At 43.5% G+C, this 14,307-nt stretch overlaps 1 protein-coding gene and 1 pseudogene across 1 annotated transcript in view; one reads left to right on the forward strand and one right to left on the reverse strand.

The window, feature by feature from the left end:
- On the forward strand, nt 1-996 carry LOC137159640 (uncharacterized; annotated as a pseudogene).
- A 7,129-nt stretch (nt 997-8,125) lies between these two features.
- GANC (glucosidase alpha, neutral C) overlaps nt 8,126-14,307 on the reverse strand; it is a 44,554-nt gene continuing 38,372 nt past the window's right edge. Inside the window, exons 21-24 of the mRNA XM_067558141.1 lie at nt 13,235-13,348; nt 12,389-12,501; nt 10,808-10,911; nt 8,126-9,289 (exon numbers count right to left, since the gene is read on the reverse strand). Of these exons, the coding sequence (XP_067414242.1) occupies nt 9,180-9,289; nt 10,808-10,911; nt 12,389-12,501; nt 13,235-13,348 (441 nt within the window). The 3' untranslated portion in view covers nt 8,126-9,179. The remainder of the gene's footprint in view (nt 9,290-10,807; nt 10,912-12,388; nt 12,502-13,234; nt 13,349-14,307) is intronic.

Here is a 14,307-nt window from a genome sequence, read left to right on the forward strand (position 1 = left end):
ATGGAGCCCGCTCAGCTCTGCACTATCATTGTGGGTGTCACAAACACTTCAATATTTTCAAGGGCGAGATGGGGCTGCAGTGCTGAAAATTGTGATGTTACTCAAAACGCCCTACTACAAGCCATAGAACGAAACAATTCCTGTTTGCTGCTGGCTGTCACGCAGCATCTGCAGTCGGTGAAGCACTGCTTCTGGTCCCGGGAAACAAGCAGTGACTGGTGGGATTGCATCGTTATGAAGGTGTGGGATGATGAGCAGTGGCTGCAGATCTTTCGTATGCGAAAGGCCGCTTTCATTGAACTTTGTGCAGAGCTATCCCCAGCCCTGAAGCGCATGAATACTCAATTCAGGCCTGCTCTGACAGTGGAGAAGCGGATGGCCATCGCTCTGTGGAAGCTAGCAACCCCAGACTGCTACCGGTCAGTTGGGAATCAGTTCGGAGTCGGTAAATCCATCAAGGGAGCTGCTGTGATGCAAGTGTGCCGGGCCATTAATAGACTTCTGCTAAGAAGGGTAGTAACTTTGGGAAACGTGTAAGACATAGTGGACGGGTTTGCCGCAATGGGGTTCCCAAACTGTGGTGAGGCGATAGATGGCACGCATATCCCTATCTTAGCACCCGACCACCTTGCCATAGTGTACATAAATTGAAAGGGATACTTCTCAATGGTGTTGCAGGCCCTGGTGGATCACAAAAGACGCTTCAACGACATCAATGTGGGGTGGTCTGGAAAGGTGCATGACACGCGCATCTTTGGGAACTCAGGTCTATTCCAAAAGATGCAAGCAGGGACTTTCTTCCCTGACCAAAAAATAGATATTGGTGATGTTGAAATGCCAATAGTGATCGTTGGAGACCCTGCCTACCCATTGCTCCCTTGGCTGATGAAGCTGCACACTGGGCACCCAGAGAATGAGAAGGAGAGGTTCAGTAATAGGCTCAGCAAGTGCAGAATGGTTGTGGAATGTGCATTTGGACATTTAAAGGCTCGCTGATGTAGTTTACTTACTAGGCTAGACCTCAGTAAAAAAAACATGCCAGCCGTTATCCCAGCCGTGTGCTCCATAATGTCTGTGAGACAAAGGGGAGAAGTTCCCACTGGGTTTGGTCGTGGAGGTAGATAGGCTGTGCCAATTTTGAGCAGCCAGACAGCAGTGCAACACTGAGAGCCAACCGTGGAGCGCTGCGCCTCAGGGAAGCCTTGAAAAATCGTTTTTGCAGTGAGACCTAACGTTTCTGAAAAATCTGTGTTCTGTCTTCTCTTCCCATCCCCCACCCATTCCCCAGCACTACAGCACTGTGCTAACCCACCTCAGCGCTAATCCCTGTGGTCTCAATAAAGAAAGAGTAATGATCTTTAAAGCAGTAAATTTTTATTGTTGGTCATTTACAGTGGAGGGAAAGGAAGTTATTTCAACACTGTGCATACATTGTAATGGGGCTGGGAGGGGACACAGCAAAATTTCAATGTGAAAACAGCAAACAACACAGTCCCATTTCTTAAAGAGGCTGGCGCCTCTTTCTGCTCCCCTCACCCGGCGTTGAGTGGAGCACATATTGCATCCTGCTCAACCTCATCCTAGATCGCTTGAGGGTGAGGGCTAGGAAAAAGTGCACGAGTTGAGAGTTTTGCAGGCGCTGCAGAGGGAATCTATCCTGCCACTGCTCTTCTTGAAGCTCAACCAAACGGTTCAACATGTTTGACTGATCCCTCATTATGTGCAGCATCTCAGCCTGCATTGCATGCACATGTTCTTGGGTGCCTTCCTGTTCTCCATGTCCATGTTCATTTTCTCCGATAATGAAATTCTCTGGGCTCTTACCTCTGAGTCAGCAGCTGCAAAGGTGTTCATTATCTCAGTGAATATGTCATCCTGAGGTGGTGTGGTTTTTTTTTTTTTTTCCCGTCTTCTAATCTGTGGCAGATGGTCAGCGGGAGTAGTAGATGCTGAGCTGAAGGCTGCGCTGTCCACTGAAAGGCAAGAAAAGCACAAGATATCCTTTGTTTGCTTTTCGTCCATGGAGCCAGCTATGTTACAATGTAAAAATAACTCCCCTTTATATTCCCAAGGGAACAGCAGACCCACATACCAATCTCTACCTATGCAGGGGTCGTAGTCCTGTTCCAACCATGGTAAGTAAGGGGCTGGTGCATCCATTTCAGGGAAATCCCCATAGTGAATGCTGCATAAGTCCAACCAGCAGGATTGTTGTGCCCCTTCCCTCCTTCCCCTCCCAAAAATTGGTTTTTGAAAAGGCGGTACAGAGGTGGTGTGGGGGGTGGGGGTGAATTTCCCCCAGGTGAAACCATATGTGGGCGCCCATCTTGTGACCTCTAAGACTCATCGCAGTCATGTGCTGTCTTGTAACTTGCAGTTTATATACCCCAAAAAACCTCCCATGGCAGAGGAAAAAAACCTGATTGTATGGAGCGGAATTTGCAAGATCTTCCCTAGGTGACCATGAGTGATATCAGTCTCCTGAGGGTAACAGAGGTGGAAAGGGAGGATTTACTGCAAGCATCTGGGTACAGGTCTGGCCCTTATGCTGCTATGCTGTGTACCGTGATGATGCCAGCATAATTAATAAGAGAGTGGTGGGGGGAAAGTGTCCTATCATGGTGGAAAAGCTAAGGCTGCTCTCCCCAGAAACCTTCTGCAACGGATCACAGAATACCTAAATGAAAGGTCCCTGGAGATATATATGGAGGATTCTTGGAGCATCCCTGTGCACATAAACATTCTTTTCCAGGGGGAACCTGTGCTTAAGCGAACTAACAATGAGGAAGCCCATCCCACCACCACACTCATTTTTTCCCCTGCTATGACAAAAATCTGGATTGAGGAGATAACCATAGAAATGAGATTTGCAGTACATACTCACCAGATGTGCCTTCCCTGGCATCTCAGTCACTCATGTGTCCTGCATCTGGCTGGTCTGTCTGGGGTTACAAACAGCTCCTGGCTTTCAGGGAGAATGGATTCCCCAGTCACCTGGCCCCTGTTTTTCTCCTCCTCCCCTTCCTCCTCATTGACAGAGTCCTCCTCGTTCATCCTGGATTCCCCTGAGATATCTATGCTGCGTGGTGGTACAGTGGTGAAGGTCACCACTGAGAATCACATGTAGCTCCTCATAAAAGCAACGTCTTTGTTGACAAGCCAGAACAACTGTTCCGCCTCCCGAGTTTTCTGATATGCCTGCCTCAGCTCTTTGATTTTAACGTGCCACTGCTGTGCGTCCCTCCTGTGCCCCTTTTCCAACATGACGCATGATGTCTTTTTGTAAATATCTAAATTCCTTTTGCTTACTCGAAGCTGAGCCAGAACAAACTTTTCACCCCACAGACCAATGAGATCCAAGACCTCAGGTCAACTCCAGGCTGGAGTGCATTTGGGGCGTGCAGTCGCCATGATTGGTTCTGCTGGCAAGCTCTCTCCACGTGGACAAAACAGGAAATGGGAATTCAAAATTTCCTGGGGCTTGAGGAGAGGGGCTGTTTCCTATATATGTGACTGCAGTGCAGCAGAGTGTGAATGTGCAGAGCGGTCACAGCAGAGCATTGTGGGATAACTCATGGAGGCCAATTACATCGAATTACGTTGTGCTCCACCTACACTGCTACTCATTCGACCCAAACAATTCGATTTCAGTGCTATGCCACTTGCAGAGGTGGTTTTATTATGTCGAATTTTCCTGTGATTTAAGTTGATGGAACTGACTAGCCAGTGAAGACGCATACATTATGTGGTCGATGGAAGCCGCATCCCGTCAACCTATCTTCACAATGTAGACCAGGCCCAAATCATTTAACTTCTGTGCCTCCATTTCCCCATGTGCAAAATGTGGAAGATTATACTTGCCCCTCTCTGTGAAAATGCTTTTGGGATCTATGGATGGAAAGTTGTCTATTACTGTTTAAAAATCATGTTTATTTCTAGTCTTTGTCTCAGCTCCAAATTGCTAGTTAATACTTTGTGGTGTGATGAGAAATCACTCACGTTTCTTGGCTCATGAAAACACTCCATTGCTGGCATTAAGTGAAATCAGAACTAGGTTCTTTCTCTTTAAACATGTATTGCTCATTGTTTGCTATAGCTCTAGCTATTTAAATGGCAAACTGGTGACTTCTGCATTTGCAGATGGATAAGTCCTATACCATCAAGATTTTCTTTAACCAAGAAGTCTTAAATCATCCAACAGCATATGTTTTATTTATGGCCAGTGACACTAGGGGCTGGACTGTAGCTCATTTATGTCTTCAACCCATGTGTATTAAGCTTGTTTGCCAAAACAGTAGTTTTTCAGGTATGGTTCTTAGTTCACTTGGATTAATTCATCAATTCATGTGGATGCAAACAATCTTTGAAGCTCAACGGACAACTCTTGGAGATCCACTAAGGCTGTGTGACATATAACTAATGCTGTCTGTAAATCTGAACAACCTCTTAAGTATTAATCCCCAAGTTACTAACTGTTATATGGACACATGATTCCTTTTCCCCCAGTTAAGAAGTACTTAAGATGTTTACACAAAATAGAGAGGGGAATCTGAAAGAACATCAGCTGTCTTTAGAAATCTCTGAAAGCAGCTGTCTCAGGATGGGCTGTCAGCTGCAGCATTGGTCATTTCCTCTGTATATTTGGCAATGAGTCTTGTAGGTGTCATCGGACATGGCTTTGCAGGAGAACCTGACAGGGGATGTCTCTCTCTCTTTCCAGGTTATGATCAAGAGTGATTCAAAATAGTCAGATTGCGACACCCTCTCATTGTTTTGAAACACTAACTTTTCTGTGTGCATGTTTGTGTTTAGATTTTGTTTTCCTCCAATACAAAAATTCACTTAGCTATCATCATCACACACACACAAAGCCGTGTCCTGGCAGTAAAGCAAATGGAAATACTAGAAACAGTGTGTGATACCTGATGAGCTCATTGCTATGCTTATTGCTATGCCAACATTGCATACCAATGCACATTGCTATGCCAACATTGTAGCACAGGGGTACTAGTGTCAGCATTCTGGAACCAATGGAAGTTTCGTTTGCTCTTCTCTGGACGTTGACCTCTATGTATGCTAATACAAATATTCAGAAAGGATTCAGATATTTGAAATGTTTGGGGGAAAGTTTGCACACTAATATGAATTAGTATCAAACTAAAAGTTCATGGTATTTATGCCTCCACTGCAAAACAATCTTTTTAAAAAAGCAATCTAGAAATTGTGATATGAAATTTGAATTAATCCCAAATTTGTGGGCTGAATGCCTCCATTAACCAAGTTATAGGAGCATATAGCAAGAAATACATTTAAATTAATATTTTTTAAAAAATCCCCTCTCAGTGAAATTCTCTGGTACAATCTCATGGCAACATTAAAAAATGGTATGCTCTGTTGCCACAAAATGATCCTTTCCAGGAGAATTTCAATAAAATGGAATATGACAGAATTCACAGGTTAATTACAGTTTACAGCTGTACCCAGAGGCTGATTGATGTTTTGAATATCCCCACCAATCTGGGATTAACTATGTTTTTTTCACTTTAAATTCTTGGGATGGGTAGTGGACCATTGGCTAAAGCAAAAACTGCACATGCAGTTAGTGGTAGGTGGACAGATTCTTCTTTCTTTTAACCTCATCCTGTTCTTCATGGATTAGCGGAAGTGTTTCCTATTTAACTTTGTTCAGAAATAATTTTCCCCAGTGCTATTTCTCATTAGGCAGATCCTTTCATGGAGCTGGCCTTACAACATTTTCCAAGGATGAGCAAGAATGGCCTGTGGGGCAACAGGGGACCACCTTTCTCAGTAAAGCAGCAAATATATGTATGTATTACAAAGACCGAGGGCGTTCAGTGTAACTACATATAACATAGACCTCAGAAAAACTGGGCTCATTTGGAACCAAGAAAGCTTTTGAATGGGTTTTCTTTGCAAACAAAAATACCATAATATCTGACCTTGGCTAAAATATAGATGTTGGCCCCATATACAAAATCAGGCAGAATAAAATAAATTTACTGCTCAAGCAAAGAACCAACTAGATCAGATACATCTATAATAATGTTTCTATTTAATTTTCATTACATTTGATCTCCAATTATGTTTTATTGTAATAGCTGAATTGAATCATTTTTATCAGTCTTCGTGATTCAACTTGTAAAAAATGTTTCATTATTTGCCTTGTTCACATTATTGCAATAATATATGGAAAACAGTAATAGCTGCTATAAAAAAACATAATGTGAACGTTGCTCCTGGAACCATATGATAGCTGAGTCCTCATACCTGAAGATTTTGCTATTTGTAAATTTAGCAAATAATTTATTTGCTAGGTGCTCAGATATCACAGTGAGGGGCACGGCCTAACTATCAATAGACAGCTATAGCCGCCACTTTGTACGAAAATGGTGCATTGTAAAGGATGCTTATTTGTGGATCTCCATACGGGGAAGAAGTTTGGAAGAAATAAGGCACATGACTCGTTTTATGATGAAAACACTCTGTTAATTTATTACATCTTTCTTCACACATCATAAGATCAGAATAAAATGTCTGCAGCATTCTAATGGAATTTTAACAACATACCAGTAACAGCAGTCAGGTCATGTTCAGAAGCAGGAAGCAATAATGAATTCAGTTAGAGACAGAAACTGGTAAAAAGCTAGGGCCTGATTCTCCTCTCACTTATGCTGGGGTAAAGCAGGGGTGACTCCACTGAACCCAGTGGAGTTACACCATGTAAAAATCAATGGTGAGAGCAGAATCAGGCCCCTTGTGGCCTGAAAGAGGACCAGTGCTTTTTACCTAATTTTCTGAGGTAAGCAGATAATTTTCTTAGCCTGGACCAAATTTTGCCCTCTTTTAAAGGTTGCACTAGCATAACTAACGCCAGAATTGGCCCTGTTTTTGTCATTTATGTCACTTGGAAAGCTCAGATCAGTGAAGTCCTCTTTTTTTTTTTTTTTTTTTTTTTTTTTTTTTTTTTTCCCCCTTCCAATTTGGGCTATCTGAGGCTGAAGGAGGCAAAGGATTCACCTGAGGTCACCCAACTTAGCTTGGCTCAACTGTGATTTAAACAGAAATCTTCAGGTTCCCAGTTTTTAGTGCTTGGATCAAAGTTTCACTGATCACATCTGCTAGAAGGGAGCATATAATTTTAAAGGGGGAGGAGAGTACAGATGGTTCCTCAGAATAAAGGGCAGGGAGAACCTCAGGGTCTTATCTGGAAAGAGGTTGCTTGAAGCAGTTGCATTCAGTCAATTAGAATTTAATGGTGTTGAAACCTGGCCCTCCCGGAAATTCCCTACAGAGAATAAACTGCAGCAGGTGGAAGTGATTGACTAAACACTGTGTTGGCTTAGTGGGAAAAGCTGGGCACAGGTACAAGCTTGTTGACATTTGCTGGTCAGTGTGGAAAGAATTAGAGATCCTCTCTCTATTCCCCGCTACCCACACTCCTGAGTATGCAACCAAAGAATATCTGAAGAGACAAGTAAACTATTTACTCTCCTCTTCATTTTGCTTAAAAAAAAATGGAGTGAATTCTGCTCTCTTAAATCCTTGTAACCCCACTGACTTCATTCACAGGTTTGCATCAGAGCTGAATTTTGCTCATTTTTTAAATGAAATATGACATAACAGAATGGATATTATTAAGTAGGGCTGAGCAAACTGTTTAAACTAACTATTGAGCAGTGACAATTGGCTGGGAGAGGCATAGACTGGGAGTACACTGCCCTGGAGCTGTGTAACCTGGTCTTGGAATGGGGGGGCTCTGGAACGCAGGAGCAATGGGTGCAGAGGGGGTGGCAGCAGGAGACTCTAAGGGCAATAACAGGAGGTGGTGGGAATGGGGGAGAGAGCGTCGAAGAGGAGAGATGCAAACAGAGTCTTTTAACCATGTTAAAACTTTAAAATGTTTAACGGTTTTATATTATGAAAATAAAAACTTTAAGCATTTGGCAGGTTTCAGCGTGGAACAGTATCCTCCATTCCCACCCTCACTAAGGCAAATTTGTGCATGTGTGAACGTACTCCCCCCCCCTCCCCCCCCAATGGACATGCTAAAGGCTGCAGAAAGAGAGCCCTGCTGTCACAGGCCATATAAGATCTGTAACAGCAGACTTTCTCTTGTGCAGACCTTCTATATCTATACCCACTTGATTTAAACAGTTGGTACTCATTCAAATAAAAACCTGGGCAATCCCCCCAACCAAAGCCCAATGGTAGTGGGGAGAGAAAGCATTATGATAGAAAGTGTTTATGGGAATCCAGCTAATACACAAACCGAAAATGATCCTTTATAAAAATTGGGCACCTTTTAAAAATCCAAATGTTATAAAGTCTAGAAATAAATATTTAATGTGATTTTCCCCACTTCCATATTCTCCTTCATTCGCTCACATCACCTGGCATACGCTGTCCTCCCAAACCTTAATTTTGGGCTGAGTTCAGATTCAGCTGCTGAATTTTTCACTCAGCTCTGTTGTTTACTTTCCTTTGAACAGATTGCATGGCCTTTCCTTGTCTTGTGGACTAGTGCTGTGGGGACAGAAGGGAATGCTTGTAACAGAAGTAATCACCCTCAATCAAGTTGGTTCTGCCCAAGGTAGTTTGTAAGCAGTTTCCTAGACATAAATTCTAGTCCTTTGCATTTGGCATAGATTCATCAGTGTTGTTTGATGCAGAGCTCTGCTCTCTCTCCAACAGGTCCTATTCGCTGAACAGTAAATATAGTAATGATCTGTGGACATTTAAACTGACTTACAATTAAAAACTAGAACTTCTTGGGGTTAAAACCTTGAAAACCAGGCCCAGTCTCTTCCACAGCCTAATGGCAAACTTTGTTGCATGGGTGCAAGTGGGAGCCGAATTTAGCTCACTGCCTGCAGAATCCTGTTTACCAAAATGAAGTCAGCCTTAGCAGGACGGCAAGGAGCCTCTTCCATGGATATGATCTCATTGCTATTACTTTTGCCAGCCACTGATCTGGGAAGAGCTTTTTCAAATCTAAATCAAATGAATCTTTAAAAAGAAAATGTTAAAGAATAGCCTGGGGCTGCTATAGCTCTGCCTACATTATTTCACACTAGTCCGATTCAAGAGAGCAATTTAATCCTCCAAAGCCATTTCCTTTCAACTTTCCATCCAGTTCTCTGAAGATGCAGTTTCTCCTCTCACTTGATGTGAATCTCCCAGTCAGCCCCAACATTTAAGAGCAGCTTTTCCAAGGTCAATGCGGAGGTCTTGGCATCATATGTGAAAACTACTTCTTTGTCATTCCCATCTGAATTGCAATAGAACAAGAGAGAGTTTATGATGCACTCCAGGAAAACCCCTTCTGAAGAAAGTTATATGTGACTACCTTATTTATCCCACTCTCATTGGGCCAGACTATCCCCTCTGTTGTTAGGCATGGAGGTGATAAAAGGAGAGTAATTACTGGCCAAATCTGGCCAGTCTGCTCATCAGGGTGCATCAGAGTAGGTATCATTTCTTCCTTTACTCCAACTTTGCAAACATGTGCTTGGGGCTCCATGGGTTTTTTGGGGGAAGCTGCCATTCTGAACCTTTATCTGCTGGCAATATCCAAGGATTTTCCTGCAGAAATTCCAGCAGAAGCAAATGCTTGTTTCCGCATTAACTGTTGCTTTTTGTGTGTTAGGGAGGGTAGAGGTAGACACTTGCAGGCAGGACCAATGATCATATGATGCCCAAAGGGGAAGGGGAGGAGCCTGGAGGGACAGGTCCTTTGCACAAATTCCCCTAGCTCTCCCTAGGTCGGTCTTTGTATATTTCAGAGGGTTCCCACACTATCCGAATCTGTGAACCCTCCTGAGTGAGCGAAAGAACAGAAACACTTTTGTTCTTGCCTGCAAATGTCCTCTCTTGGACCCGTCTGACCTACCCTGTTTGATGGTCTAAGACTGTTATTTTATTATTAAACTGCATCTCCAGCTGCACACTCTGTGATATGAGGTTGTCTAAATTTGTTAATCCGGAAGTACAGCTTTACCAGTGTAACTGTCACTGTAACCAAAGTGTTTCTCGGTTTTGGAAGTTATCTCACTGGTGGGCCCTTCACTGGGAGCAGCTAACAACTTTGTCCTTGGTCTCCAAAAACAGCAAGGAAAGAATAAAGAGCTTCCCATGGAGACACTGGCACCTAAGTTTCAGTGCAGTTCCCTAGTGGACAGATGTTCATATAAACAAAAAATAATCACTTCAACTACATGATAGGACTGTCTGGTCCTCACAGCACAAGGAGTTAACCCCTGCCTCCATTTCACTTTTCCTAGCACAGATGCTCAGAGGAAGGACTGCTGGAAAAGCACAAGGGGGAGAAAGCCTGCAGCAAGGCAGGGCTCCCTCCCTAGGCTCTGAGAGCTAAGTTGATCCTCCGTTGAGGTAGTTTGTTACCTTTGTTTTGTTTCTCTTCATGCTTTTGTTACCTTGTTTTGCTTTATACAGATTTCCTCCTAATGAACTAAACTTACAACCGTTTTCTGAGGTTTCTGCCCAGTCAATTCATCAGTTTACACACTAGTTGCAACAACTCATACATTAGTTGACATCTGCAGTAGACAGGCCTAGGATTAACCAGGCTTGCAAACTGAACTACCCTCTTACCCCCAGAGGTGGCACCCACAGAGGTGGTCCCTCAAGAACAGGGGTGGAATATAGTGGAAGGGCAGCACTGGGAAGCTTGTACTGTTGCTCCCCATGCATATGCCACCTTTAATTAGTGCTATTATTGCAATGACATTAAAAAATAATTGAAGTATAAAATACTTTCCTTTCTTACCCTGGAGACTGGCTGTCACAGATGTGGGTTGCTTTTGAACTCCCAGAATTAGTACGCGTTCAACTACACATTTCGTGTGGTATTGCCCAATTTCATCAGCACGGCTGAAAAAGAAAATCTGTCTCAGACACAGTAGTTTCTGCCTGTGGTTGGAGTGGCAACCCTGGAATAAAAACTTGGAGAGACAAACCACTACAACAATCTCTTACTTTAGGATTCCAATACAGTTGATTTTCCCTAACATACTTTTTCTTGAGGCAGGTGTGCTTTTTTTTCCCCCCAATCACCAACTGTCCCAATGGGTGCATAAGTGGGTTTCATAAGCCTCTGGTTACCTGGATGGCATCTGAAAATGATTTAATGGTGAAGGGCCCATCTGTGTGATTCAGTATTGCCTGTACTGAAGGGACAAATCTATGTTTTAGTCATGTTACCCAAACCATTCTATGATCCAGCTGTTTGGTAAGTTAGAGATCATCTGTACTACAAAACTCTCATTTGAGGTCTGAAGGAGCAAGAAAAAACCTGTAGGTTCATAATGGTGCTACATATCTATCTGGAAAACAAATTTGATTCAGTAGTTGGTGGACGTCTGGGAGTGACATTTGAGACATTTGCTTACTTACAAGCAGCTGTGCATATTTTTGATATTTAGCAGGCCGGCCTACCCCTTCCCTTCCCCCCCCCCATTCTCTTGTCATATATTTTCTGATTATGTTTCAATATTTCCTTCCTTGGCTTCATTGCTAATAAGTATTGCTCTTTGTCTTACTGTGTTCTGAGTTTACAAATAATGTTCCTTAATGATATGGCTACCCTGAAGCTATCTACAGCAGTGTTTCTCAATTGGTGTTCTGCGGAACCCTGGGGTTCCACAGGAACACTGTTAGGGTTCCACGAGAAAGTGACATCGTGCCGCCGAGAGCAGCTGTTCTCCGCGCCGCCAAAAAAGGGAAGATGTCCCGGATTTTTCAGTGGAGGGTATCGAGTATGGGTGTAATTTCCCCCCGGAGCCTAAAGGGTTCCGTGGGGAAATTTAATTGAGAAACACTGGTATATAATTTGCTTATTTCGACATTTTTTTTTTGGCCCCATATGTAAAAATACTGTTAAGAGTTTGGGGGGTTCCGCAATTATTTATCGAGTTCAAAAGGGTTCCGTGGCCAAATTTAATTGAGAAACACTGATCTACAGAATGATTGTATCTCCTATGTGTCTTCCCTTTGCAAAACTCTAAATTTAACTTCCTCAGTCTCTCCTGTATACCTTTCTCTCTAATCCTTGGGTCCTTGTTGCTGCCCGTTTTTATATTTAATTTAGTAATTCTGTATCCTTCCTACACAGAGTGAACCAGAGCTGCACTCAGTATTCCAGATACAGTCATACCTGGACTGTGCAGAGCAACACTTACTCCCCCAGTTTTGCATGTGAACCCCTCTATCCCTAGGGGCTCTTGAGCAATGGACAAGAGTAACACTTACACATTTGTTGCTGAGTAAAGTGAATTATAAAAGGGATTTCCATTGGTATACTATAAGCATAGGATGCTGAACAGCTTTTACTTGCAAGAGCTGCCATTACCTGGAAGTGAAAACATTCTTGTGGAAAGTGAATTTCCTGTGCAGGAATTGCTTCTTATGGAGGTACTGAAAGGAATGCCCATCATCTAGATAGAGCTCACCTACTGCAAAGCCCTATGGGACACATCAGATATAGAACAAAGTTAACAGCAGCCTGAGCACTGGACACTGAAACTGAAAATAAGCATCACTATATGCTGAGGTTAACAGTTAGAAGTCGCTAGAAACCTTACGATCTCTGGTAGGGTAAAACAATCCCTTGAAGAACAATCCAGCATTACGGAAAGTGCATTCTGGATGTTATGGTTTTGTAAATTCACCTTGGTGTCTGTGTGTTACTTTCCGCTACTGGCTTATATTTAAAAGAACAGCGGCTGAATTCTCTCTCTCTGGGACTGAAGAGGAAGTTTGTGGCCTGAAGCAATCCACCACTCTTCTCCTTCCTCCATGCTGCTGGAGGGTGGTTGACAAGGAGAGGAAGGGCAAGGGGAAGGTCAGGAAATGCTCTGCTTGTGAAGCAATCTTACATTCCCATGCTGAACAAACAGTCTGTGTGCTTTGGCATGAACCCCAGCACAAGGAGGGGAGCCCAAGCAAGAGAGAAGTGGGCCAAGTTTCTCCACAGCAATGTGGAGGAGACTGGCTCTTCTTCTTTCAGCTGGTGAGTAGCACTGTGCTGGTTGAACAGGCAGAAGGAGACCACCTGTTCCCTATGCTATAAAGCACGTCCTACTGCTAGAAGAAGAGGCTGCAGAGAGCAAGGAGGAGCAGGGACAGGATGATGACAAAAGAGACAGGAAAAAGGGATAAAAGACAGATGTGTAAACTAAATGTAATCCCAGAGTACCTTGGAATCCAGAGCAACATGGAGTTCATAAGAAATATCTGTCATCCATTCAGTGGATCTTCCTACTGTGGTCTTTAGGGGTACCACACTCCCCCCTCGCTGGAACACTGGAATCTGCCAATAGCAAAGCCAGGGTAGAAGAATTCAAGTGTGAAAATCTTAGTGCTATTCTCTGTTCATTTAATTTTAGCTTATTTGGGGGAGAAAAAAATTGCAGCTGTTTCTTATCACCCTTAGGGAATGTCAGCAGACAGCATGTTGTTGAATACACTCTATTCTGCTTACAAATAGTCCTCTTCCCATACGCTTATCCTGTTTCAAAATCATCCCAACAACATTTGCTGAGCATGCCTACCCCATACGGTATCTCTTCTCAGGCAACAGCATATGTTGGGGCTATGATGTAATGGGACCCAACTGAACGAAGGAGATATGATACCGATAAAGAAGATTCATTGCCCTGCTCTGGTACAAGAGTTGCTGTAACTTATATAGATAATGGCCCTGGGCCCAGTGCTGATATTCAGGTAGTGGCTGAACAGTAGGAAGTCCCACCTACAAATGTCAGGTTGTCCAAGTGAACCCCTCTTTCATTACAAACACTGCTGAAATACTTCCTGCATTGTCAGCATTTCTACTTAATACTCTCTCTAAGGACTGGTCTACACTAGAGAGTTTTGTCAACAAAAGTCAGCTTTTGTCGACAAAACAGTGGGGGTTTACAGACTAAAATGCTCCTCCCACTGATATAACTCCCCTGCTACACCGACACAATAAAACCACCTCAATGAGACGTGTAGGGCTGATGCTGGCTTAGTTAGGGTGACGCAGCATCAATCTAGACACTGCATCCCATACATTGCTGTGGGGCTGTCATTCTTGTCAATTTCACCACTCCAGAAAGTCTCCCTGAGAGCTGAGGAGCCAGAAGTCTGGGTGGCTGGTCTCCACTCAGGCCAGGAGCTGGGGCAACCTTGTCAATTTCATGGCTCCAGGCTGGGGGGGCAAGAAGCCAGGGCAGCTCTGAGAATGGGGAGGAGAGAAGCCCCATGTGGCTTCCCCCAGCTCCCAGA

Source organism: Emydura macquarii, unplaced genomic scaffold (genome assembly GCF_026122565.2).
Source record: "Emydura macquarii macquarii isolate MOO-44397 ecotype Brisbane River unplaced genomic scaffold, CSIRO-AGI_Emac_v2 contig_1876, whole genome shotgun sequence".
Lineage (NCBI taxonomy): Eukaryota > Metazoa > Chordata > Testudines > Chelidae > Emydura > Emydura macquarii.